The following is a 25,709-nucleotide window of genomic DNA, read 5'->3' on the forward strand; positions in this document are numbered from 1 at the left end:
TTACTGATGTAAGACATCTGTAACCCAGGGAAGCTTACGGTCTTGGGAGAGAATACTGCATTTGAGTCTATGTAAGGTTTACAGTCACAAATTAAAGGAAAATCAGTTAGTCTAATTGTGTGGTCTGTCTTCCCCCAATGACATTCAGATACTTATGTGCAGACAGCAAAGAATGGGTTGAATTGTTCTTAGGAAGAGTGATAGAAACAAAGATATGTATAAGTCACCTTCGGCTGCTATAACAAAATACCATATATTGGGTGGCTGATAAACAATGGAAATTTATTTCTTACAGTTCTGGAGGCTGGGAAGTCCACGATCAGGATGCCAGCAGATTCTGCGTCTAGTGACAGCACGCTTCTGGGGTCCTACATGGCCATCTTCTTGTCGTGTCCACATGGGGTGGAAGAGGTGAGGGAGCTCTCAGGTAGGGTCTTCTTAATAGAAAAAGATGTCTTATGAGGGATTAGCTCACATGACGAAGGAGGCTGATCAGCCCCACAATCTGCTGTTTGTAAGCTGGAGGTCCAGGAAAGCTGGTGGTTTCAGTCCAAACCCAAAGGCCTGAGAGTAAGAGGGAACCAACGGCGTCCATCCCAGAGTCCAAAGGCTTGAGGACCAGGATGCTAATATCCAAGGGCAGGAGAGATGGACATCCCAGCTCAAGGAGGGACAGTAAATTTGCCCTTCCTCTGCCTTTTACTGTATGATAACCCTCAAGGGATTAGACAAATGTCCACCCTCACTGGGGAGAGAGGATCTTCTTTATTTAGTTTTCTGAATGAGATGCTCATTTTTTCCAGGACTATCTTCACAGACACACAGAAATAATGTTTTACTAGCTATGCAGGCATCCTCTAGCCCAGTCCTGCTGAAGCAGGATCAGAGGGGAAGACTTTGTACTGGGACCTAAAATCTTCAACAAATCAGGGGATGGAGAGGGAGACTGATGTACAGAAGCTAGACAGCCATACAAATGGAGGGCAGAGGCTTTCCAAAGAGCTGGCATTTTTATTCATACCACTGTCTCCTCTGAGAGAAAACAAACTCCAGAAGGTCAAGGATACCAATCTATTTAATCTTTCCTTATGCAACACTAAGATTCTCAGGATAGGGGTGGAGAGAGGGAGAGAAAAGAGGAAAGGAAGATGCGCAGAGTGAACCAGCACAGACTGGGGATACAGACCTGAGGAGCAGAGAGTCAGCAGAGAATTTTTCAAACTTTTAATGATATGCAATAAATTAGCAAATATTAGGCATTCACTGACCTGCTTAAAGAGACATTCAAGAATGACTTATTGGAGTTCCCATTGTGGTGAAATGGGATTGCTGGCATCTCTGCAGTGCCAGGACACAGGTTTGATCCTCTGCCCGGCACAGTGGGTTAAAACGGCAGTGCTGGCATTGCTGCAGCTGCAGTGTAGGTTGCAACTGCAGCTCAGATCTGATTCCTGGCCCAGGAACTCCATATGCCACAGGGCAGCCAAAAAAGTAAAAACAAAAACAAAAACAAACTGACTTAATTTGCCCACACTCTCCTTTTGAGAAAAAAACAAAAACAAAAACATCAATATTAACTTCTCCAGAAAGAGAATTTGAATCCACTGATTTCTTGTTCCTCTTTAATCCCTAAAAATCCTCCAAACTATAATATAGTTGTGGTGTCTGGAGGGTGGCATAGGGACAAGGGAGTGTAGGAGTATGGAAAAACAACATTCAAAAGAATAAGACATACTTTTTACCAATTTAAACTGTTGTGCTTCTTAGAAAAATATGTTAGGCCATAAAATCAAGCAATTTATAAGTTTGTTATCTGGAAATGCACAATGTGACATATATTGTTTTATTGTTTCATAAATATATATTCAGAGACTTTTCTTTCTCTTTTTCCTTTTGGCAAGATGGCAATGAATAGAAATACAGTAACACAGAAGAAATCCTCTAAGGTTTAATTTTACAAGCATAGTGAAGGAAAATTTGGCCATGCACTGAACAAGATTTTATAAATGCTAGATTTGAACTTGTTGTTTACGATCTTAAGCATTTTAAAAATATGCGGAAAATGAATAAGTGCTCTTCAACCCGGACCCACTAAAAGATTAAAATTGTGGCTAAAAGATGAGTTGTGGCAGTGATCCCTGGAACAAAAAGCTTTGTCTTATGGCCCAAAGTCTTCTGAGATATTTTCAGCAAATTGCTTCATGCGAGACTCCCATTCATAGCAACAACATCTTGTCTTATTTTCACAGCAAAATGGTCTAAGGCATATTTTCCAGAACCAGAAGTCTGAACCTTGCTTTGTTTTACCTCTGCTTAGTCTGTTGCACTATGTCGATCTATTACATATATTTCTTTGATGCTCTTTATAAAGCTTTGATAAATCTTACTTAAATACAAAGACAGGTATAGATAACAAATACATAAATACTGAAAACATTATCATTATTTAAGAGGAACTATTATAAACTTAAGGTAGCAGCTCACATGGCTGTCAAAGTAAATAAGAATAATTTTGCTTATGTTTCTATTACCTCCCAATATTCAGTGCAAATATATGTTCAAATAGCATCTTCCATTTAAAATAAAAAATATAGTCACAAAATTTTCTTTCAATCTGATGGGCCAGTTGTATACTACTGGGACATTTCAGTATGAACTGGAGACAATTATTTGCTGAGGTCAAACAATAATTGCGGAGAGAAAATCTACATACCGTGAGGTATGGCTTTGGCAAGACACAGAGGTGGTGGATTCTGGGCATAGCACCTACGGTCATCTGTCTTTGATGCTTCTGACAGCTGGAGATGAGTGGCACATTTTCAAGGCTGTAATAGATAAATAGAAAGAAAGAAAAATCAATGGATACATAGATTGATGGCTTTAGAAACACCAAGAATCACTAGGCACCCAGTATCACCTTTTTAGACATATTCGAGTACCTTTTAGTGGTAAACTAATGGATGTGTAACAACCAACACTCTGAATAAAACAATGTGTACATATACATATGCACACACGTCTATTCTGGATTTTGCTGAGATAAAGGTTCTGTTGTACATAATTTACATATAATAATATAATATCTTATATTCCATGCAGCTAATTGATTTTCACTGAATTCTTTTATAACTTTTACCAACTTATGATTGAAATAGACAAAGGAACATAGTGCTTTAATGCAGATTGATATTTTCATTTATGTTAATGAGTCAAGAGCAAAACAATGAAGGCCTTTTCATCACTGATCTCACAAACTACTTTGCAGCATTGGAAAATAGTTTTTGAATGCTAGAAGCAGAGTTCCTCAATTTTTGTGCTATTTATATTGTAATGCTATAGATACAACCCACTTTACAGTTGAATTGCATTATTAACATTTTCTCAACTACCATTTGATCCAGCAATCCCACTCCTGGGCATCTATTCAGAGAAAACCACGACTTGCAAAGACACATGTACTCCAATGTCCATTGAAGCACTATTTACAATAGCCAAGACATGGAAACAACCTAAATGTCCATCGACAGAGGAGTGGATCAAGAAGAAGTGGTACATATACACAATGGAATATTACTCAGCCATTAAAAGGAACAAAATACCGGCATTCTTAGCAACATGGATGGACCCAGAAATTATCATGCTAAGTGAAGTCAGCCATACAATGAGACACCAACATCCAATGCTCTCACTGACATGTGGAATCTGAGAAAAGGACAGACTGAACTTCTTTGCAGAACAGATGCTGACTCATAGACATTGAAAAATTTATGGTCTCCGGAGGAGGCAGTTTGGGGGGTGGGGGGATGTGCTTGGGCTGTGGGATGGAAATCCTGTGAAATCAGATTGTTATGATCATTATACGACTACAGATGTGATAAATTCATTTGAGTAATAAAAAAAGTAAAAAAAAAACACATTTTCTCTATCATTTTCTTAAGTTTACAGCAAGGATTGGCAAATAACCTATATAGGTCAAATTCAGTTGGCCCCCTTTATTTTTATAAATAAAGTTTTTTTGGGACACAGCCACACCTCTCCTTTCATGCTTTGTCTAATAACTGCTTTCAAACTATAACAGTAGAATTAAGTAGTGAGATGAAGGCTGCATGGTTTGCAAAGCCTAAAATATTTACTACCTGGCTTTTTCCAAGAACAGTTTTGAAACTCCATAAATAAACCAGCACTTACCAATAGAACTTTCTGTGACAATGAAAATGAAAATAAAGCTATTCTTTATCTGTGCTGTTTAATACAGAAGCCACTTAACCACACTGACTACTGAGCACTTGAAATGTGGCTATTGTAACTAAGGAACTAAACTTTTCATTCTTTTTAATTTTAATTAAAAACAAAAACACATTTTGCTAGTAGCTACTTTGTTACACAGAATAGGTCTAAACAGTTAAGAAAATCATGAATCATGCCCTGATTTGCAGCGTTTGCTGATTTGGGGGTTGTAAATACACCCACTTTGGCCAATGTCAAGCCTCCAACATCATAGCATAGAATGACAAGTTGGGAAGAAATATACGATATTATATAGTATTTCAATAATGGAGACTTAGACATAAATAGACCTAATAGACATAAATAACTCAAGAGCATAGATACAAATAAAATACTAAAAATAGTAAGTGATGAGTTATATTTACTACTTTGTTTTTAATATCATTTTAAAATTATAAGTTTATATCATTTAATTTTAACAGGAACTGTGTTTAACAGAGGGTTGCTGAAACCCTGAAAAGTTTGACAGCTATCTCTCTCAAGCCAGTGCAATCTGGCTTCAGCCAGTGTATCTATACCACATACAGTAAGTTTTAAAGTATTTACTTCTCTACATATTTACCGCACCTCAGTTTTATCAGGTTTTTTTTGTTTGTTTGTTTGTGGTTTTTTTTTTTTTTTTTTTTTTTTTGGTCAGGCTTATTTCTGTTCTCTTACCATTTTTACATTAAAATTAGTGTGAAAAGGCTAATTTTAAAATTAATAAGAAAAGGCCACTTAACGTGAATCTCAAGCCCTTCTGGGTCAATTTTTCTAAAATTTAGCTTAATAAGTTCTTCTTAGTTGCTTTTTTAAATTTAGAATAGCCACTGAAAAATGCACTTGTCACATTAAATGGTCTTGAACACCTTTTGCGAAGCCACTGCAGTCATAGGATCGTCTAGCCTTGAAGATGAACTCACTGCAGTTAACTGATTCCCCCAGTTGCTCTGCTTTTAGATTTAATCATTAAGAACTCTATGTACTCTAAGTGTTAGGAGCTAATGATGGCCCTGAAACTGGCTGTCAGCCTGGGTGACTGACAGCATTTTTGTTTATGAAATGAGAGCATCACATTAAATATTTGTTGAATAAAAGAATGAAAATGACAGTAAAAAGATCTTTTCCTTAGAAATCAGGTTATACTATTTCTTTAGGTTCTGGATCTAACCACATATGTGATAGTTTTTTTTATTTTTATTTTTATTTTTTTTTGCTTTTTAGGGCTGCACCCAAGGAATATGGAAGTTCCCAGGCTAGGGGTTGGAATCTGAGCTACAGCTCTCCGCCTATGCCACAGCCTCATTAAGGCGAGATCTGAGCCGCAACTGCGACCTACACCACAATTCAAGGCAACACTGGATCCCCACCCACTGAAGGAGGCCAGAGATCCAACCCACCTCCTCATGGATAATAGTCAGATTCATTTCCGCTGGGCCACAATGGGAACTCCCCACATGTGATAGTTTAAACCTCCCTTTCCAAACAAGTGAACCAAATCACAGCAAAGGGAAAAGAGAACTGAATTGGGAGTTTGGGATCATGGCATCAATTCTGCTACTGAAATAGCTATATGTCCTTGACAAATTCTGTAGCTTTCCAAGCTAAAAGATCTTCATCTTTAAATCATGAATGTACAACCAGACAATTTCTGATGTTTCATTTGGCTTTATGATTCTTAACTGGAGAGCTGGAACAAATTAGACATAAAAAACCTTCTTTATCCAACCAATGGACACTCTTGTCTTTAACAACTTTTTCTCTTCATGTATACTGTTGACACTGTACCAAGCAAACATTTGTCATAAATGAAAATGATGGCCTATTTTCCCAGAAATATTTCTTTTGATCTCCCCTCTTAATCATTTTTATTTCTATCACCTTAATTCTGACCATTAGCATCTTTTCCATGAACGACTGAATTCTCTCTAATTGATCATGCTTTTCATTTCTCTGTACCGTTATGTACCTCCAACATTTCCAAGTTATCTTTTCTCAAGAGAAAGTTCTGGTTTTAGAGGTTAAGGTCTAACCTAAGGAAGAACAGAACAGACAGCATTCCGTACTCACATTTCAGGCAATGGTTCAAGATTAGTGAACCCTAGACTCTGAAGGAGGCTCAACTCTCTGCCTCAGGCTCCTCAAGAAGGAGATGTTGTGATTTATTTATTGTATACATGACTCACTTTCCTAGAAAGGGCAGACGCGGTAGGTGGAACATGTTAGACAGTGGTTCACTGTTTTTTCCTCCACTTTCTGCTTCGCTGTAAACTCTGTGGAAGCCTAGCCCAGGGCCTGAGAACCACATCCTCGGCGCAGATTCCTGGTTGCCAGGTAACCACCTCCTGGAGGCGTGAGGGGTCTCCAGGGGTTGCCAGCCGCTTCCGCCTCTCTCCAGCGCTCCAATCAGCGGCCAGCGTAGCTGTCACGTGAACCCCGGGGCGGGACCCGGAAAGCCGCGGGCTGGGTCCTGCCACAGAGCCATCATCCCCGCCCTTAGAACCCCCGGCCGGGCCGCCCCGCCCTGGAGCCCGCGGCGCAGGAGGGGAGGGCGGGGCGGGGCGGGTCCACAGGCCGAGCTCGCGCATCTGCCGCGCCCGCTTCAGCACCTTCTGCTGTCCGCTGCAGTGGTCGACTCCTCCAGGTAAGCACCGCGGAGGGCGGGTCGTGGTAGCCCGGCGGGCGCGCTGGAATAGGGTGATCTTCGAACCTAGTGGCGTCGCGTGGGGGTTCCAACCTCCTCAGCAAGGGTCGCAGGTCCTCGGGGCTTTGCGCGCGATGGTGCCTGATGCGGGAATCCCTTGAGAGTCAGTCACACACCTGATCGCTACAGGGCACAGCAGGCAAGCCTTTACACATCTGAACTGACACTCGAGTGTCACCCACGATCATGACGAAAGGCACAGTTTTCTTTATGTTTTTAAGCTTATTCATTACAAGTACGTCTAGAGTCTAGATCGTCATTCTTATACCTGTGCCCGCAGGGCACCTCCCCAGGTAGGATCCCCTACCCCTTTGAAAGTGGTCTTCTTATTCAGGTTGTGCCAAGAAACTTTTGAGTAAAAGAAAATATGCTCCAGAAAAAAAGACAGTATTGAATGTCAGAGGCACAGTACGCGTGAAGTAAATCATAAAAAAAAACCTTTCCTATTTTTCAAAAACTAATAAATCCAGACTTTTTGCATGCAGTATTAAAAGGAGCAAATCTTTGAACTGACTTTTTCTATATTAATTAAAAGCAGTTGATTTGAATGAAGTTTAGTGATAACTTTATCATATATCAAAAATAAATCACACTTGTTTTTGTAACTTCCGTATGTGTATTTACTTATTTATTTGTTTGTGTCTCTAACAGTGATTTGAAGAGAAGTATTAGATATCTGAATCTTTCATTGGCTGAGTATTTCAGATATGCCCTTCAGAGAAAATCATTCCCCTACCACTTTGTATAACCGGAGTTACAAGTCCTTGAACATTTAAAATAACCTTAAGTAAAGAAAAAAAGGTTTTCCTTTAGGTTTTGTTTCTCTACAGAGTAAATGCTTTGGGGAATTTCTAAGATTCTCTTCAGGTATCCAGATCTAATTTCTTATTCACAAATCTCCAAGGAATAGTCTCATCAACAGTCAGAGAACAATTTTCATGTGATTATCACTGAGCACAGCATGGTCTTGGATGGGGAGCTGATGATTCAGGGCTTGTGATTACAGCCTCTATAGCAAAAGCACCCTTTCACATCCTTTTGATTCTGCCTCACTGGCCTAGGTGTGCAAGAAAGTGGCATAGTTATAGCTTTCCTGTGTGAAGGCAGAGATCTGAGAAAGTGATCTGTCTTTCCTGTTCTATGATCTAAAATTAAATATAGTAATTAAATGCAAGTGAAAAATTGTCAGTTAATTCAACAAAATTTTGGGAAACATGCTTTAGTGGATTGGTTAGAGATGAATGTTACAATTGCTAGTTTTAGGTCATTGTGTTAAGAGTTCCTGGGAAGTTTTCTAAATGGGAATAAACCAACAGCCTGTTTCAAAGGCCACATGTGGAAAGAAAACTCATATATTAAGAGAAATAAGTGTAAACTTACTCTATATTAAAATGGCTAGTTGAAATTTATTATTTATATTGATTTGGTCTTTCTCAGGGTTGCTATTAATAGGTATACTTAACTATAAGTATCTGAAAAAATATTAGATGTATTTACTTAAGTGTTTAATAATTCTTCATTCTTTCAGTTTTCATAATTAAATATTGCTGTACTAAAAAATTTTATTACCCACTAGCTGCATAATAATTCTATATATTAGAAAGCTACAATTGATTCAGTGTAGAAAATAATTTTTAAATTCCTCTGCTCCTAGTAAAGTGACCACTAGGGGCTAGAGTGTTTTTGTTGTTGCTTTCTATAGACTCTATCTTGGAACCCCTAGCCTGTGCATAGGTGAGGCAAGGGGCAGTTTTTATATTAGAGAAGAGTTTTATTTTCATTCATTCGTTTGTTTATTTTGTCCTGAAAGAACATGGAAGTCCAACAGGAGTTCTTCGATTGTCACTGTCAATAAAATATGTGCAGTTCTCCAGACTACCTTATTTTATTTCCCTAAACTCTATAATGAATACTAAAATGAAATTCAGACAGTTTTGAAGGAGTCACATTTCCTTCCTGTAGTCCAGAATTTATTCGAAGTCAGATATAATATACAAGAACGGTAATGGTTTGCCAGATTACCGAATAACATGTTTTACCCAGCCATTCATGGTAATTATGTGCATACAAACATTACTGCTACTTTTTGCAGTTGCTGAATTATCTGATCTTATATTGTGTATATGTAGTCCATTTAGCAGGTTGAAGTATTAAAGTGTGTAGCTTTCTATGTGTCTTCAGGAACAGAGATCTTATTGAGAATATTTAATTCATTGTACTAGGACATTGGGAGGGATTTCAGCACCCTCCCCCCCTTTTTTTTCTTGTGAGAATCATGTATTAGAATAAGAGTGGCTGGCATTTTTCAACATCCAAGACCATACATACCTCATTCTGTGATAATCACCTGGAGATTTTTCATTGTTGTTGAGACTATTCCTTGGAGATTGCTGAGCAAGAAATTAGATGTGGATACCTGGAGAGAATCTTAGAAATTCCCCAAAGAATTTACTCTGCAGAGAACAAATCCTAAAGGAAAACCTTTCTCATGCTTAAGTTTACTTAAATGTTCAAGAAGGACTTATAACTTCTTATAAGAATTACTAGGGAAATATTATAAAAATTGCTAGAGAAATATTATAAAATGATCAGCTTTGACCAAGACTTTGTATATCGAAAGAAAAAGAGAGTCCCATCGTGATTGACTAGAAAAATTTCTAAAGTTCTCATGGTAAAACGTGGGGTGTCATATGAGGAGACAAAATTCAGCTTGTTCTCACTTGATCTCAATGACTAGACAAATACAACTTGAAAAAGGCTAGATTGTGTTAAAAAAAAAAAAAAAAGGCATCCTGGAATTGGAGCCACAGGTGACACTTGCATCTGGATGTCACATTATCAGCTTACTTGAGTGAGGTGATTTTTTAAATAATGATAAAATCTTACTTTTTATTACTTTCCATGTACTTAAAAGGTGATTTATTAACCTAATTATCTCCTAAAATTCTGAAATCTAAGTTCTAATTTAAGAAATATATATGTCATATAAAGACAGTAATATATATCTTGCACAATAAGATCATATGAGATAATTCATCAATGTTATTTGCTATTAAGGGGATAACTGATAATTGCCTTGTTCAGAAAAGCTCTTATTAAAAGATGTTAGAAATATTTTTCCATCCTTTGGTGAGAATGTTACAACAGTCAAAATTTGGTTTATAAGTTTGAATGCTCGGACATGCAGAACTCACAGAAGAGGTTGTTAAATAATTTACCTTCTGCTCAGATTTGTTTTTCTCTTCCAAACTGTTGACACTTTAAATTGTGAGCTTGTACCAGTATCCCAGGCAGTCTCATCTGCCATTACGTATAATAAGCTCAATTTCATATCTCATACACACAAAGAACCTACTTTCAAGTTGAAAAGTAGAAAATAGTTCCTATTACATAGTGTTTGATGTGCTGCTGGAAAAACTTCATTTTCTGGTATAAAACAATAGTCCTGAAAATTGAATAGTTGGTTTATAAGAATTAGGTAACACTTAATTTGGGCCTAAGATAAAACGTTATGAATGAGTCTTAATGAGAAGAGTTATGCAAATTTTATTTTTGAAGTAAACATGGTAGCAGGTTTGAAGGAGTCATTTCAGAATTTAAGCTAGAAGGCTTCTTAGAGACCAGTCTAATACTATTATTTTATAGGTAGGTCATTAAAAATATAAAGACTAAGTTGCTCAAAATTGGGAAAATTTCAGTGGGAAAGCTTGTCAAGAACCTCAGGCTCTATCATTAAGCCTTGTGCTGCTCCCTAAAGAGGTTTAAAAATATATCAGCAACATCGTTTTCTCTTATTATATTTCTTCAAGTGACTAATTCAGAAGTTTAAGTAGTTACGATTTAGATTACTTTTGTACTTTTTAAATGATTATTGTACATAATGAACAATTTGCATGTGTTTGGTCTCATAATATAGAAAGTTTGCCTAAAATATTAGTTTAAAAGTTTTTTCCCACAATTTGTACATTTTTAAAATTTACTCCTTAATGTAATTTAAGTTCTGCTGCAAAGTCTTTTGTGATTTGGAGGAATCCAGTTATCTTATAAATTTTTTATCCTAATGCACCCCAATGGTACTTAAGTGTACCTATCCATCATATCTGCAACTGAAAGAAAAAAGAAGCTTTGGGAAGATATTTCTGAGGCCTGAATTATGGTTACTGGTGGGTACAACTTAGAAGTTCTGCTGTATTTATTTTCTTGACTTTCTGCCCTTTGGTACCAGATACCATCTAGAACAGAGTTACTCAACATGTGCCTTAGATCAATATCCTCAGCTTGTCAGAAATGCAAATTTCCAGGCCACACCCCTATCAAATTAGAATATCTAAGGGAGTACCTGGAATCTGTGTTTTAAGGAGCCTCAAGTGGTTTTCATGTAGAGTAGAGCTTGAAAAGTACTGATACAAGGTACATTATGCCACTGGCCCTGGTCACTTCTTGAGCTGGCAGTATTTGTATACGATTCCACTTCTGAAAATTTACTTGAACTGCTAAATAAATGAACTCATTCCAGAAAATGCAATTGTGGATACATTTTATAGATACCTGTATTTCGGTAGTAGCTTTTTGGATATATCTTATTTTCATTATTAATTACATCAGTTCACCTTCATGGGAATTTTATGTTGGCTAAGGGGATGATTGTTGCCAAGTGGGCTGTCACTTAGATTAGCAGCCTCTCATATATGCATTAGTCCTGCTTTAGCTGATACAACTCTTTACTTAAACGTTAAGATTGATTTCAGGCCTCCTATCAATGTATGGATGCATGTATTAAAGACATTTTTGGATTTAGTGACTTTGTGTGAGCTAGTCCTTTTTTCATTTGAAAGTTTTCAAGCTTTATATTCATTTGACTTATTTTGCTGGTTTTTTCAATTGAATTGCCAAAAATAATTTTTAGTAGTCCTGGCCCAGAATATGAAAATGCCAGTTTAACTTGACTCTTTCTGCCATGAGGGAATCCTGATTTTCACAGACAGATAAATATAAAGAGCCACCATTCTTTAAAAACTCATAGACAAAATCCATCTTACAAAACAGATTAATTAGAAGGGCGACGGGGAGCCTCAGATTTATAGAGAATTCATGCCATAGCTTCTCAAGTCTTCCTACATGAGGAATGATCCTATTTATAAAAATAAGGCTACTTATTTTTGTCATGCCCTAATATTAATATAATCCTATAGCTTTTAATAATAGATACTTGTGTGTTTACTTTCATAATATCTCTTTCAATGGAATGTTTACCTCTAACTTTTTAGTTTACGAGTAAAAATATATGATTTCACTCCTCTATTTCCCCTTGACAGTCTCTCAGAACAGTTAATTGAAGGTATGTGAATGACCCTCTCATTCAAGAAAAGTGGATTACATCTTTGATCAAATTAAAAATCATTTCCACATTGCAGCTGAAGAGATTCTGTAGTCCTTCAGGCACCTAGGAAATCTAATTTCATAATTCAAAGCCATATGATTTTCATTTTGTTGGTTAAAATGTAGGAAAGTATAAAACTAAAGAAATAGATGAAATGATAGATTATGTAGATGGAGGAGGAATAACTGTGTTCACTTTGCCACATCTTTGAATCAGGTTCTTCATCTTCTTGATCTTACATATGATCCTGTGTTTTGCTGATCAAATTAGAATTCATATTGGTATAAGTGGTCATTCTTGGAGTCCAGACTAGAACAACCATAATGACCTTATTCTTTTCTATTTGCTATCTAATCCAGGATTTTAATGGAAGTTAATACTGTACTTGTGACCTATTTTATTGTCTAAGCTTTTAAGAACATTAGGCTTTGACATATGCTGGGAATGCTTAGATGTAATGCCCTGCCAAGCACATGAAAGGTAAATTTACAAATAACTGAAATTTAAGAGATTAATCTCAGTCAGTAGAAGATACCAAGAGACAGTTTATCTGCTAAATATCTTTACTATTGTTGAACCAAGTAAGTACTTCTCAAGCTTTACTGGGATATAAATCAACTGGAAGTGATGTTAAGAAGCAGGTTTCCAGACTCCACCCCAAGACTGACCCACTGAATGTGATTCAGGAATCTGCATTTTTAGCAAGTTTCTCAGTTAATTCTGATGAAAGAGACCTGAGAACCACACTTTGAGATTCATCAATTTAGAGATCTTTAAAATTATGCTTCTCCTTGATAATCTATGGCTGTATGAATCAGTGAGAATAGTAGTCATTTAGAATTGTGGATATTAAATGGGCAAAGGAGATCTCATTACTGGGCTGATAACTGCTTTAAAAAAAAAAAAAAACCTTCCAGTTTTTTTTTTTTAACAATTTCCAAATGTTTTCCAATGAGCACATATTCACTATATTAATGTTTTAGAGTTGTTTGTTTATTAATGCAGGCAATAAACTTCTATTAAGAAAATTGGCAAAATTTAGAGTTCCCATCGTCGCTCAGTAGAAAAAATCTGACTGGTATCCTTGACGACGCAGGTTTGATCCCTGGCCTTGCTCAGTGGATTAAGGATCCAGCCAGCATTGCCTTGAGCTGTGCTATAGGTAGCAAATGTGGCTTGGATCTGGCATTGCTGTGTCTGTGGTGTAGGCCAGCAGCTGCAGCTCCAAATCAACCTTTAGCCTGGGAACCTCCATATTCCACAGGTGTGGCCCTTTAAAAAAAAAAAAAGGAAAGGAAAAAAAGAAGAAAATTGGCAAAATTCTGAAGAGAACAAAGTTCAACAAAACTACCTTCAATCTGTGCATTGTATGGCCTGTCTCTGACCCTGACCTTCGAACACACATTTTTGTGTACTTTCATTGGTTTTTCTCACTCTTTCTCAAGTCTGCCAGGAGTGCTACCAGAGTGCCTTTCGCAAGCCTGCTCAGAGGGTCTGCCCTTGCCACTCCCTCTGCTCTGTGTTGTTTCCCCCAGATCCCTTTATACGTTGTCTTGTCTCCTTTAGCTCTTCTTCAGAATCATCTCACTGAGGCCTCCCCATGCCATCTTCAAAAAATTGCAGTATCAGCTCTAGCTCCAGAACTCCTTGAAGGACAACTCTTTCCCTGTATTCTTCTTTTCCAAACCCCTAATTACCATGAACTAGTCATCCTTTACTTATTTATTTTGCTGATTTTCTGATTTCTTCCTTCACAAATAAAAACTGTGGAAGAGCAGAATTTTTGTCTGTTTTGCAGAGTGCTTTATCTTCAGTGCCTGTCTGGCACATACTTGATGCTCAATAAATATTTGTTGAAATGAATGAATAGAAAAGTGAATATTAAAAGTTTAAAAAATACAAATAAGTCAAAGGAATAATAAATGTCCTACTATTAAATAGCCAACCATTAACCTCATGGCATGTCTTTTTTTTTAATGTGTACATATATATAAATATAGATATAAATTATATCTACATCTATATACCATTTTCTAGCCAAAATTGTATAATTGGAATTCATTCCAATTTGTTAGGAAATATAGATGATTTTCTATAAGAGAATGGACAGATAAATCCAAAAGATAAGATATATTGTAGGACAACTAGCACAATCTCTTCACCAAAACCAGTGTCATGATAAAAAGCACTGTTCTAGATTAACAAATCATAATAACAAGATTTAATGCATGGACCTGAATTGGATGCTGGTTCAACAAAGCAGTTGTATAAAGCACATTTTGGGGGAGAGTTGGAGAAATACGGAAGATGGACTAGTTATTAGAAGAGATAAAACTTTAGTGACATGAAAAGAGTAAATATTTTAACTAACAATTTAAACACAAAAAGCAATTTATGTAATATGCATAATATGACTTTCGTGAAGCACATACTAAGATTTTATCTAGGAGGGGGTAAAATGGCTTCTTTGCCTCATTTATCTACATATTTTGATTTTCTATGGTGAACATATACAACTTGTAGAATAACAGATTACTTTTAATTAGAAAATATTTATGGTCCTAAGAATGTGTAGTCCATTCATGTACACTATAACTAATTGGTATAACTTTTCCTTTGAAACAAGCCATATAATCTCAGAGCTAAATATCCGGACCGAATTATTTTGTGCCCACTCCCAGCTCTGGCAACAGAGCTGCTTTCACTGAATGATGTGGTTTAATCATGCACACACCTTACTCCAAAGCATATCTTCAAGCACTGCCATATATAACTGCATCAATTATGATGCCATTGTGGATTTTATGCTGTTTATGAATACTCTCAATGGGAGAAAATTCTCTCAAGTCTTAGTATCAAAACTATATTTATCCTTCTCATGACTCATTAGTTGGTTTCTTGATTATAAACACTGACTTTTATAATCACCTTTCACTTGTTCTTTGACTTCTAGGAAACAGCCAAATCTCGGTCATCCTCCATCCAGTCTTCAGGATGGTGTGTTTCTGCATCTGTCTTGCTGCTGTCTGTATTTATTCTTTCCCTAGTTTTTCTCCTTGCCAAGACTTGTTCTTTTTTTCTTAATTTTTTAACTTGTATATGTTCTTTGGTTAAGATCTTTAACAGAATGGTCTGAGGTATTGATTAATTAATTGGCTGACCGAAGAAAAAATTAATTATTCTAGGCAAATCACTCTGGCTCAATAACCACAGTCCTATTCTTGATCCAGTTCAGTTACAAGAAAGTTACTTCTCTGGCCTTCATCATGTCAGCATTCTGTGAAAATGTAAATTGATTCTCATACTACAATGTAAAAATCATTCCCTAAATGTTCAATGAAAGCCAGCATTGTGGAAGCAGCCATGTGAAGACATTTTATGCATGACTAGTAGAGCTGCTTGGAGAATGCTGCTTATTCTTTTTTTTGCCCCACTAATTTTCTTCCACTTTTATTGGGATATAATTGACATATATCCCTGTATAAATTTAATGTGTACAGTATAATAATGATTTGACTTACATACATCATTAAATGATTACAATACATTTATTGAACATCCATCACTTTTAAAAAGAACATAATTGTTTATGACATGCCTAAATTAACTTGAGAGACTTTTTCAAATTATTGATTTATGATCTACTCTTTTCATATTAAGATGTTTTATAAATATATATCTGTTCATATACGTTATCTCATTTTTCTTTCAACTTTTAAACGTTTAAAATTTAAAATTCGTTTCATGATGATTCTTTTTAAATTATAAAAATACTTTGGGAGTTCCCGTCATGGCGCAGTGGTTAACGAATCTGAGTAGGAACCATGGGGTTGCAGGTTCAGGTCCTGTCCTTGCTCAGTGGGTTAAAGGATCCGGCGTTGCCGTGAGCTGTGGTGTAGGTTGCAGACACGGCTCAGATCCCATGTTGCTGTGGCTCTGGCAGAGGCTGGCAGCTACAGCTCCGATTTGACCCCTAGCCTGGGAACCTCCATATGCCGTGGGAGCAGCCCAAGAAATGGCAAAAAGACAAAAAAAAAAAAAAAAAAAAAAAAAAAACTTTGATACCAAATATTAAGAAACAAATCATACCATTGATTATCTGTGTAAAATGTGGAATTTAGCATATCTTTGTTTTCTTCTCTTTTTTTCCCAAACCTTAGTACCTGGGCAAACAAACTGAGACTTTTTGTTTTTTATAGCTACCATTTAGAATATTAGTTTTCTTTTTCAATAGTTACTCTTGACTTGCATTTTTATAACACTATGACTTAGACATTCAGGTTTCTTTGCTTAATAAATTTTTAATTGCGTGAATTTCCATATTAAGTCGTTTGTTTTGATTCACTTTTCAAAAGCCTATAATTTTAATTCAGGTAAGTTTTAAAGGAAGATCACATGGGTGAATTGCCTTCTAAATCCTTTCCTTTATGGCAATGTCTTCCTGTTTGTTTTCCCTTCACACATAAATGATAGTTTGGCTGTTTATAGAATAGTGAGGTTATTACAGTTCAGTTTAAAATAATTATTGTACCACTGATTTCTAGAATTCAGTGCACTGGTGAGATATGATGCCAATATGACTTTTCCCCATTTATACATAACATTAAAAACAAAAACAAAAAAACCTTTATCTGGATGCTTATAGCATGATTAAAAAAAAAATAACCCCTGAATGCCTTAATACATATAGGTTTATTTTTTTTTTTTCCTTTTTAGGCCAGCATATGGAAGCTCCCAGTCCAGGGGTTGAATCAGAGCTACAACTGCCAGCCTATACCACAGCCATAGCAACATGGGATCTGAGCAGTGAAAATGTAAATTTATACGTACTTCTTGGGAGAAAGGCTTTTTAAATTCCTAGCAGCATTGCAGATGATCCACCTATAGTACGTGTCACATAGTAATATGACACCAATATAGCACCTTTGTGTTTAGTGAAAATTCCTCATAGGAATGATGCTGAGATCTTGAGTGCTACTGTGAGGTGTGTGTATGTTTTCTGTGATCTTATAAGAGCCACTTAGGATTTAGTTCCAGCAACAGAAAATACAACTTATATTTCTAGTTCATGTAACTAAGAAACTAAAGATGGAGTTAGGTTGGTTGTATGAGTGCATATATCACTCAGAGCCAACTTCAGTTCTCAGTGTCATTATGCACAGCCCTCTCAACCACACTAGCTTTTGTCAAGCCATAGGCAGTGGCCTCCAGCAATTCCAGGTACCTTCTCATGATAGCAAGATACTGGCAATAGCTCTGATTTCAGACTGTCTATGGCTCAAATCAACAGAACACAAGTCTTCTTTCCCCAGTAGTTCCTATAAAAGTCCTAAGTTTCATGATGAGACACATTTAAGCTCTGTTCCCGCCACTGAATCATCAAAATGGCTGGGGAAATGATTAGCATAAATCTGAATCACCAGCTCCAGCTCAGGGACCCGTGTCCTCCTGAACCTGGACTGAAGCATAAGAGGGAAACCACAACATACAAATGTTTGGTTATATCTGGTGACTGCATGCAGGTTGAACCTAGAAACCAAACTGAATCTTGAAACTCTTCAGTTGGAATCTGAAAATGTAATAAGTGTTCATTAAAATTATGTTCTGCTATTTATCACTCTAGTTCTGCTTATATTTTAATCTTTCTTGTGGGCTTTTTTAATATGAAATAAATGTAAACTAATTAAGAAATGCACTGTTGGAGTTCCCATCGTGGCACAGTGGAAACAAATCCGACTAGGAACCATGAGGTTGCGGGTGTAATCCCTGGCTTAGCTCAGTGGATTAAGGATCCAACATTGCCCTGAGCTATAGTGTAGGTCGCAGACACAGCTTGGATCCCGCATTGCTGTGGCTCTGGCGTAGGCTGGTATCTACATCTCCAATTAGACCCCTAGCCTGGGAACCTCCATATGCCGCAGGGTGCGGCCCTAAAAAGACAAAAAGACAAAAAAAAAAAAAAAAAAAGAAAGAAAGAAAAGAAAAGAAATGCACTGTTTTGGGAAAATGAAACCCCATAATGAGTTATTAGTTATGAAGCTATTATCTATTCCTTAACCCTTTTTAAAGTTTATAAGAGTTTTTACTAAAGCATCCACACACACACACATATACTCTTCAACCAAGTAACTTATATTTTGAGTACCTCTGTCATCAGAAGGTCCATATTGAGTTTAATTAAGGAAACATCAATTATTTGTTACATCCAGTCAGATATACTGTAGTCAGATTGGTGGACATTGACTGAATTAGAAAAGACAAGAACATGCTTTGTCGGGAATATCAGTTTTGTTTTGAGTTAGTTAAGTTTGAGATTCTATTTAATATCCAGATGGGGGTGTTAAAGCAAGAAATTACATCCCCAGAACTTACCTATCTTTTACCTGGAAGTTTGTACCTTTTGACCATCTTCACTTAATTCCTCAAGACTGTATGCAAATGTAGTGCTTGATAATACACTTTCTTCTATTTCTAAAATTATTTTTTTTAGTACTAGAAACATCTGCATTTTACCAGATGTTTTACAGAGGACATTTTGAATTCATTTCCTGTAGGTCTTATGAAATAGCAAAAAACAAAGATGACTTTTTTTATAGGAAAATATACCATTATCTAAAAATACAGATACTTTGAACAGTTTATTATACTCTTTCTGCAGCATCCACTTTCATAAAAAAATCACATTCATTTAAAAAGGTACTCTGAAGTGTTTTTCTTTGAATTTTGATAGAAATTACATTTATGTATCTTAGAAGTACAGTACATTTAAGAAACTAGTCGAAAGAGATTTTCTTAGAAAATCAAATAATTAAATAACAGTTAACTCAGAACTCCATTATACCGTCTAAAAACTAAAAATATTTTACTTAATAATGCACCATAACATGTGCTGGACATTTTAGACTTACTTAATTACCTTAGTGCAAGTAATTTTTTTTTTTTTTTGCTGTTAAAACTAGGTCAACTTAGAGATTCAAGTTAGGAATTTTGGTTAAATTTTCAGGAGATAGGAGTTCCCGTCGTGGCGCAGTGGTTAACGAATCCGACTAGGAACCATGAGGTTGCGGGTTCGGTCCCTGGCCTTGCTCAGTGGGTTAACGATCCGGCGTTGCCATGAGCTGTGGTGTAGGTCGCAGACGCGGCTCGGATCCCGCGTTGCTGTGGCTCTGGCGTAGGCCGGAGACTACAGCTCCAATTCGACCCCTAGCCTGGGAACCTCCATGTGCCGCGGGAGCGGCCCAAGAAATAGCAAAAAAAAAAAAAAAAAAATTTCAGGAGATAAAGCTTCAGAAGTAATGCATGAAAAAGAACTTACTAGGATGACTATGATATATAACATAATCTCTAGATTAAACTTGAGAGAGTTTATATCCTTACAATATTAAATCTTCTAATTCATTAACATGCTATGTCACTACTTTTTTGTTTAGGATTTTTACATTTAATTTTGAGAGACATTTCTCTGTAATTGTCTTTCTTATAAAGTCTTGTTCAGGTTTTAGCAGGTTATAACGAATTGATGTGATTCCTTTTATTGTACTCTAAAAGAGTTGTGGAAAATTTCTTCTTTAAATATCTGTAAAAATTCACCAATGAAACCACCTGGGCCTGGGAGATTGTCTGTGGGATGGTTTTAAATGCAGACTCATATTCATATTCAGTCTATTTAGATTTTTCTCATTATTTCATCAACTTTGATAACTTGTATTTTTTGAGGAATTTGTTTATTCATGCAAGCTATCTAATGCATTCCCACAAATGTGTTCCTAATAGTCTTTTATTCTTTTTTTCATATCAGTAAGTTCTACAATGATTCTTTTCTTCATTCAGTGGTGTTGATATTTGCACTCTGCTTTTTTCTTGATAGATCTAAAAGGAAACATCATTTGGTTTAGTTGATTTTCTCTGTTCTATGTTTCCAGGCATAAATGTGTTCTCCTTTTGTTGAAGTGGCATCCTTTTTCTACATTTTTAAAGATTTTGTTTGCTTTCATTTTTCTAGATTTTTGAGATAGAAACTTCAATCTTCAATTTTGTTTTCTAACTTCCATTTTTACTTCTTCTTTGATCCAAGGATTATTTAGAAATGCATTGCTTAATTTCCCAATAGTTATGGATTTTCTAGTTAGCTTTCTCTTAGTGATCTCAGACTTAATTCCATTGCAACCAGAAAATATACTCTGGATGCTTCTAATATTTTAGAGATTGTTGAGGTTTTCCTTATGGCTCAACACAGTTTACTTTGGTGATTACTCCAAGTTCACTTGAAAATAAATGTGAATTCTATCATTGTTGGTTACAGTATTCTACATTTGTCAGTTGGCTCAATTTCTTTGAATATGTTATTCAGATTTTTATACTCCTATAGAATTTTCTCTATTTTGTTGGATATTGAGATTTGTCATTTAAAGGCTTCCATTATGTCTATGGATTTGTATATTTCTCCTTTAATTCTGTCATTCTTGCTTTATATATTTGAAATTTATGTCATTTGGATATAAACTGTCATATCATTCAGTTGGATTCACTCCTTTAAGTAATAGCCCTGTCTCTCTAGTAATATTTCTGGTCTTAAAATTTATCTTAAAAATATGATAGATTTCTTTTGATTAATGATTATGTAGTATACAACTTTGTTTTTTAATAACCATTCTGTAATCTTATATTAAAGGATGACTGTTATAAGTAGTATATACTTGAGCTTGTAATAATCTTCCAATTTTACTTTTACTTGTAATTTTAATCCACTCTCATATAATGTATAACTGTTATAATTTTATTTATATATGCCGTCATACTGTTTGTTTTCTTAGATTCACAAATATTTTGTTAGTAACATTTTCCTTCAATTAACTTGTTAATGATATGTTTGCTTACTGTTTTTTTTGTAGCTACCCCAGAGATTCCAGCATGTAACTCTGACTCAATACAATTTAATGCAAAGATGACTTTTACCTCTTCATTGACATGAACTCCATTTATCTGGCTCTCACCTTTTGTGTTATCATTTTCATATAATTTAATGCTACAGATATTTTAAACAGTACGGTTAATGTTTTGTATAGTGAATATCTAGTTGTATTTAACCACATATTTATCTTTCTGATGTTCTCCATTCTCTCTAACATTTTCATATTTCTGTCTAGAATAATTTTTCTTCTACCCAAATAGCTCCCTTTAACATTTCTTTCTAGTTTAGGCCTACTGGCAGTAAATTCCCTATTCTTTGTTCATATGATAGCGTCATAATTTCTGTCTTCACCCGTAATTTCTATACCCATATTTTCACTGGGTGTAGAATTCTAGGTGTGTCTATGTTTTTTTTTTTGTCCTCATAACTTAAAAATGCCATTCCATTGTCTTTTTTGACTTCCGTTATTTTGATTGATCTTGACTATATTGTGATCATTCTTAAGATTTTTTTTTTCCTTTGTCTCTGGATTTCAGCATCTTGCTATGATATATTTAGATAAGATTTTAACTTACCTTGACTGGGATTTGATGAGCTTTAGGAACTTTTTTTTTTGAAATTTACTTTGGAAATTTCTCACTCTATCATTTGAATATTGGTTTTACTACATTTCCTCTCCTTTTTAGACTCCCATTACATATGAATTAACTTTTCAGCATATCTTATCTATTTTTTACGCTCTGTTTTATTTCACCCTTCTTTTGCTCCATGCATTAGTTTTCTTATATGCTATTCATTTCTATTTCATTGCAATAATACTGACTTCTGCTTTATCCAGTCTACTAATAAACTCATCCATTGAGATCTAAATTTCAGACGTTGTGTTTTTTAGTTTTAGAGAATCCATTTTATTTTTACTTTTCATATATTCTGATTTTTTACTTCACCTTCTACTTTTTTTTGTTATTACACATTAAAAATATCATGTGACCTAAGCTAAAGAAAAGTATACAGTTAGATTGTCATTTTGTTACTAGTGATTAGAATCTCCCATAATAGAAAGATGTTGTCAGCCATATGTATTGCTTTTTCGTTGTTCAAGGATGAACTTTCAAATTGTTCTTAGAGTGTAGCTGTTTAATATTTTGGAAGGTCTGGTCAAAGCATGGAGAGCTGGGATGGGAACTGTGTGCATACAGGTCTCTGCCGGCATTTAGGAACATGCTGTTGGAGATCTGTTGGGGGCGCTTTCCTGTGGAATGATGGGGACTAAGGAGTCAGAGATCTATCATGGGTGTGGCATTAAGGCACCCACTGTGGATGGTCATGGCCACAGTCATCAGATTGTCTGCCAGGATTCTTGTGGACCCAAATACATAACCCTAATCTATCCCGTCTCAGTCCTCTGCTGCCTGTGTAGTAGACTCTGCTTTTCATCTGTTTCTGTTGTGAGATTTTTTTATTCCCTGTTTCCATCTTCCTCATCTGCTTGTCCCTGATGTGACTTCTAAAAATATTTGTGGATTAAAAAAATATTAGTGCATATCTCAGAGAGAGACTTAAGTTAACATGTTTTCAAACATGATGGCTGGTGGTGGTAGGTGGGGCAGGAAACCCTAAGGGGAAAATTAAAAGATCCATGAAAATGTCCAAGTGAAGTTAGAAAATATAATCCAGTTATACAGTACTGATCGGCATGTGGACAAGTTCATTTCAGTTTTTTTCCCCCTCTTAATTTTGTTAGTATTAGAAAACACTGCTCTGAGGATTCTTACTGTATAATTTCTTTTTATTTAGATTAGATACCTGACAGCAGTAATGTGTGATTTAGCATTATGTAGCAGCAAAATTTGCACATTAGCCTGATTAGCATTAAAGAAACATTGTGAACTTCCTAGAAATCCCTCTCATGGCTCCTTTCTGTCACTGCTTCCCTTTCCCAAAGAAAAACTCCCTCATAACTTCTAATTGTGTGTATTACCTTTGATTGTTTTCCAACTTTTATAAATGTCATCCTGTGATTAGTATCTGTGAGTTTCAATCATCATTACATAGTATGGTTCATTCATTTTGTTGTGTATGGTTCATTTTTTAAGTATTGGATAGTGCCCCAGTGTATGATTATCCCATAATATTTATCTCCCAGATTTGGGGCATCTGGTTTTTAAGGGAGATTTGTATGTCTCCTTCTCCTTAACCCCCTCTGAGGCTGCCAGACTCCACTTTTGTATCTGTGACAGGTGCTGAGTAAGAAAGAATGCTTTTGCACCTCTGCAAACAGTGGCAGATCTGGGCTTCATTTTGGTTCAAGATGGGTCTGAACCAAAATGAAGCTGCCCAACCTCCTGATGGCTAATGGCTTGTGGGTTTTCCCTTCCCTCAGTTCCTGCATCAGGAAGGAGGGTTATCTGTACCTCCCTCAAGACGCATGAGGTTTGTTTTTCCTCCTTGGCCTTTTGTGCTGAGAGTGAGGGCACGTGTTTCCCCTCTCCTAGTAAGTAGTGCAAGAATTTTGCTTCATTTGAGAGAAGGATTCAGGGACCAATACAGAGTTTTGTGCCTGTCAGCTCTCAGTAGCTGATTGCTTCCCACCTGCCTGACGCACTAAGGTGGATTATGTTTGCTTTGCCCCAGTCTTTCTCCTAAGGACCTGACTGAGGCCTGAGGAAATCTTACAAGTGAGTGCAACTCCACTTGCATCTGGGACCTCCAGTTATTCTAAACGAATGCTGTAGCTCACATGGGCCTTTAAGAACCAATTGCAATTTTATCTGATCTTTTCTCTACCTACTTTTATTACAGCACCTCTTTCTCCCAAGCCCTGTTGAAGATCAAGCCCTTAGTCTGCTGGTCTCTTCCTGGCAGAGCTCCTGACACTTTGGGATTCCCTTGATTACTTTGCAACCTGAGCATTTACTACTGTCTGCCTCCAGAGAGAATATGCTTTCACTTTGGGAAAGCCTGAGGGTAAGGAAGATCACCTCAATCCAGTCAATGAATGAATTTATTTGAAGCTGAGCTTCCATCTTTGTAAGGGGTGGTCAGTTTCATCACTGGTCTCAAGGTGTAGGCCCAGATGGTTCTCATTGTAAGGGCACTGTGATTTGATCACATTTTTCCCTGGCAGCATCTGAACTCCATTTTTTCCTCTCCAGTCCTATGAAATTATGAAAAGCTCTCTATAGCTCCTTAGTATTTCAGCCACTACTTTTATATATTCAGATCTTCTTGGAAAAAGTAGCATTTCCAAGGGGAAATGCTAGAGGCCATGGGATGTTCTCCTGTTGATGGCAGAGGCACAAGGGAGTGAATGGCAACACGTCTTACAGCCAGAGCTTAGAACCAGAACTCTTTGATTTCTGCCCACATATCACTGGGCAAAAAACAAGTAATACACCAAGTCCAAAGATAGTAGGCCAGGATATATCTTCTGCCCGTGATGAAGTCATGTCAAACGTATAGATGCAGAGAGGCATATAAAAGTCAGGACCAGCAGTAAGAACGAAGTTTACTTGTATGTTGTATTAATCCCTGCAGTAAGTTTTATGACATTGCAAACCCTTTTACTTGATTATATTTTAAATTTTCTTTTTATTTTCTTTTTTTAATTGCTTTTTCCCAATGCAATTTTTTTTTCTACTGTACAGCATGGCAACCCAGTTACACATACATCTACACATTCTATTTTTGCACATCATTATGCTCCATCATAAGTGCCTAGACATAGTTCCCAGTGCTACATAGCAGGATCTCATTGCTAATCCATTTTAAAGGAAATAGTTTGCATCTATTAATGCCAAGCTCCCCACCCACCCTACTCCCTGCCCCTCCCCCTTGGCAACCACAGATCTATTCTTCAAATCTATGATTTTCTTTTCTGTGGAAAGGTTCATTTGTGCTGTATATTAGATTCCAGATGTAAGTGATATCACATGGTATTCATCTTTCTCTTTCTGACTTACTTCACTCAGGATGAGAGTCTCCAGTTCCATCCTTGTTGCTGCAAATGGCATTATTTCATTCTTTTTTATGGCCAAGTAGTATTCCATTGTGTGTATATACTACATCTTCCTCATCCAATCATCTGTCAGTGGACATGTGGGTTGATTCCATGTCTTGGCTATTGTGAATAGTGCTGCAATGAACATGCGGGTGCATGTGTCTTTTTTAAGGAGAGTGTTGTCCAGATATATGCCCAAGAATGGGATTGCTGGGTCATATGGTAGTTCTGTGTATAGATTTCTAAGGTACCTCCATACTGTTCTCCATAGTGGTTGTACCAGCTGACATTCCCACCAACAGTGCAGGAGAGTTCCTTTTCTCCACACCCCTTCCAGCATTTGTTATTTGTGGACTTACTAATGATGGCCATTCTGACTTGTGTGAGGTGGTATCTCATGGTAGTTTTGATTTGCATTTCTCTCTTTTTTTTTTCATTTAAAAAAATT

At 36.3% G+C, this 25,709-nt stretch overlaps 1 protein-coding gene and 1 long non-coding RNA gene across 39 annotated transcripts in view; one reads left to right on the forward strand and one right to left on the reverse strand.

Moving 5' to 3' along the window:
• Positions 1–270: 270 nt before the first annotated feature.
• On the reverse strand, positions 271–6,652 carry LOC146395849 (uncharacterized). Of its 2 annotated transcripts, none has more exons than XR_014829781.1 (3): positions 6,337–6,652; positions 2,714–2,825; positions 271–434 (listed from the first exon to the last, which is right to left on the reverse strand). It is a non-coding gene; the product is annotated as an uncharacterized LOC146395849 (long non-coding RNA). The 2 variants fall into 2 exon arrangements; XR_014829782.1 differs by having other exon boundaries at positions 271–437.
• Positions 6,653–6,697: 45 nt separating this feature from the next.
• The window catches only part of WDR17 (WD repeat domain 17), a 117,249-nt gene continuing 98,237 nt past the window's right edge, over positions 6,698–25,709 (forward strand). For 23 of the 37 annotated variants that reach the window (XR_014829776.1, XR_014829778.1, XM_084999889.1 and 20 more), the window contains exons 1-2: positions 6,698–6,910; positions 24,064–24,228. Coding sequence is in view for 6 of the 37 variants with exons in the window: in XM_084999889.1 (XP_084856015.1) it covers positions 24,202–24,228 (27 nt within the window). In the remaining 31 variants the exon portion in view is untranslated. The remainder of the gene's footprint in view (positions 6,911–24,063; positions 24,229–25,709) is intronic. The other 14 variants (XR_014829777.1, XM_084999885.1, XM_084999886.1 and 11 more) reach the window with 2 other exon arrangements.

This window comes from Sus scrofa, chromosome 15 (genome assembly GCF_054392235.1).
Source record: "Sus scrofa isolate SSC_HxYL_T2T_F1_AM1 chromosome 15, Sscrofa_HxYL_maternal_Yorkshire_Landrace_v2.0, whole genome shotgun sequence".
In the NCBI taxonomy this organism is placed as follows: Eukaryota; Metazoa; Chordata; class Mammalia; order Artiodactyla; family Suidae; genus Sus; species Sus scrofa.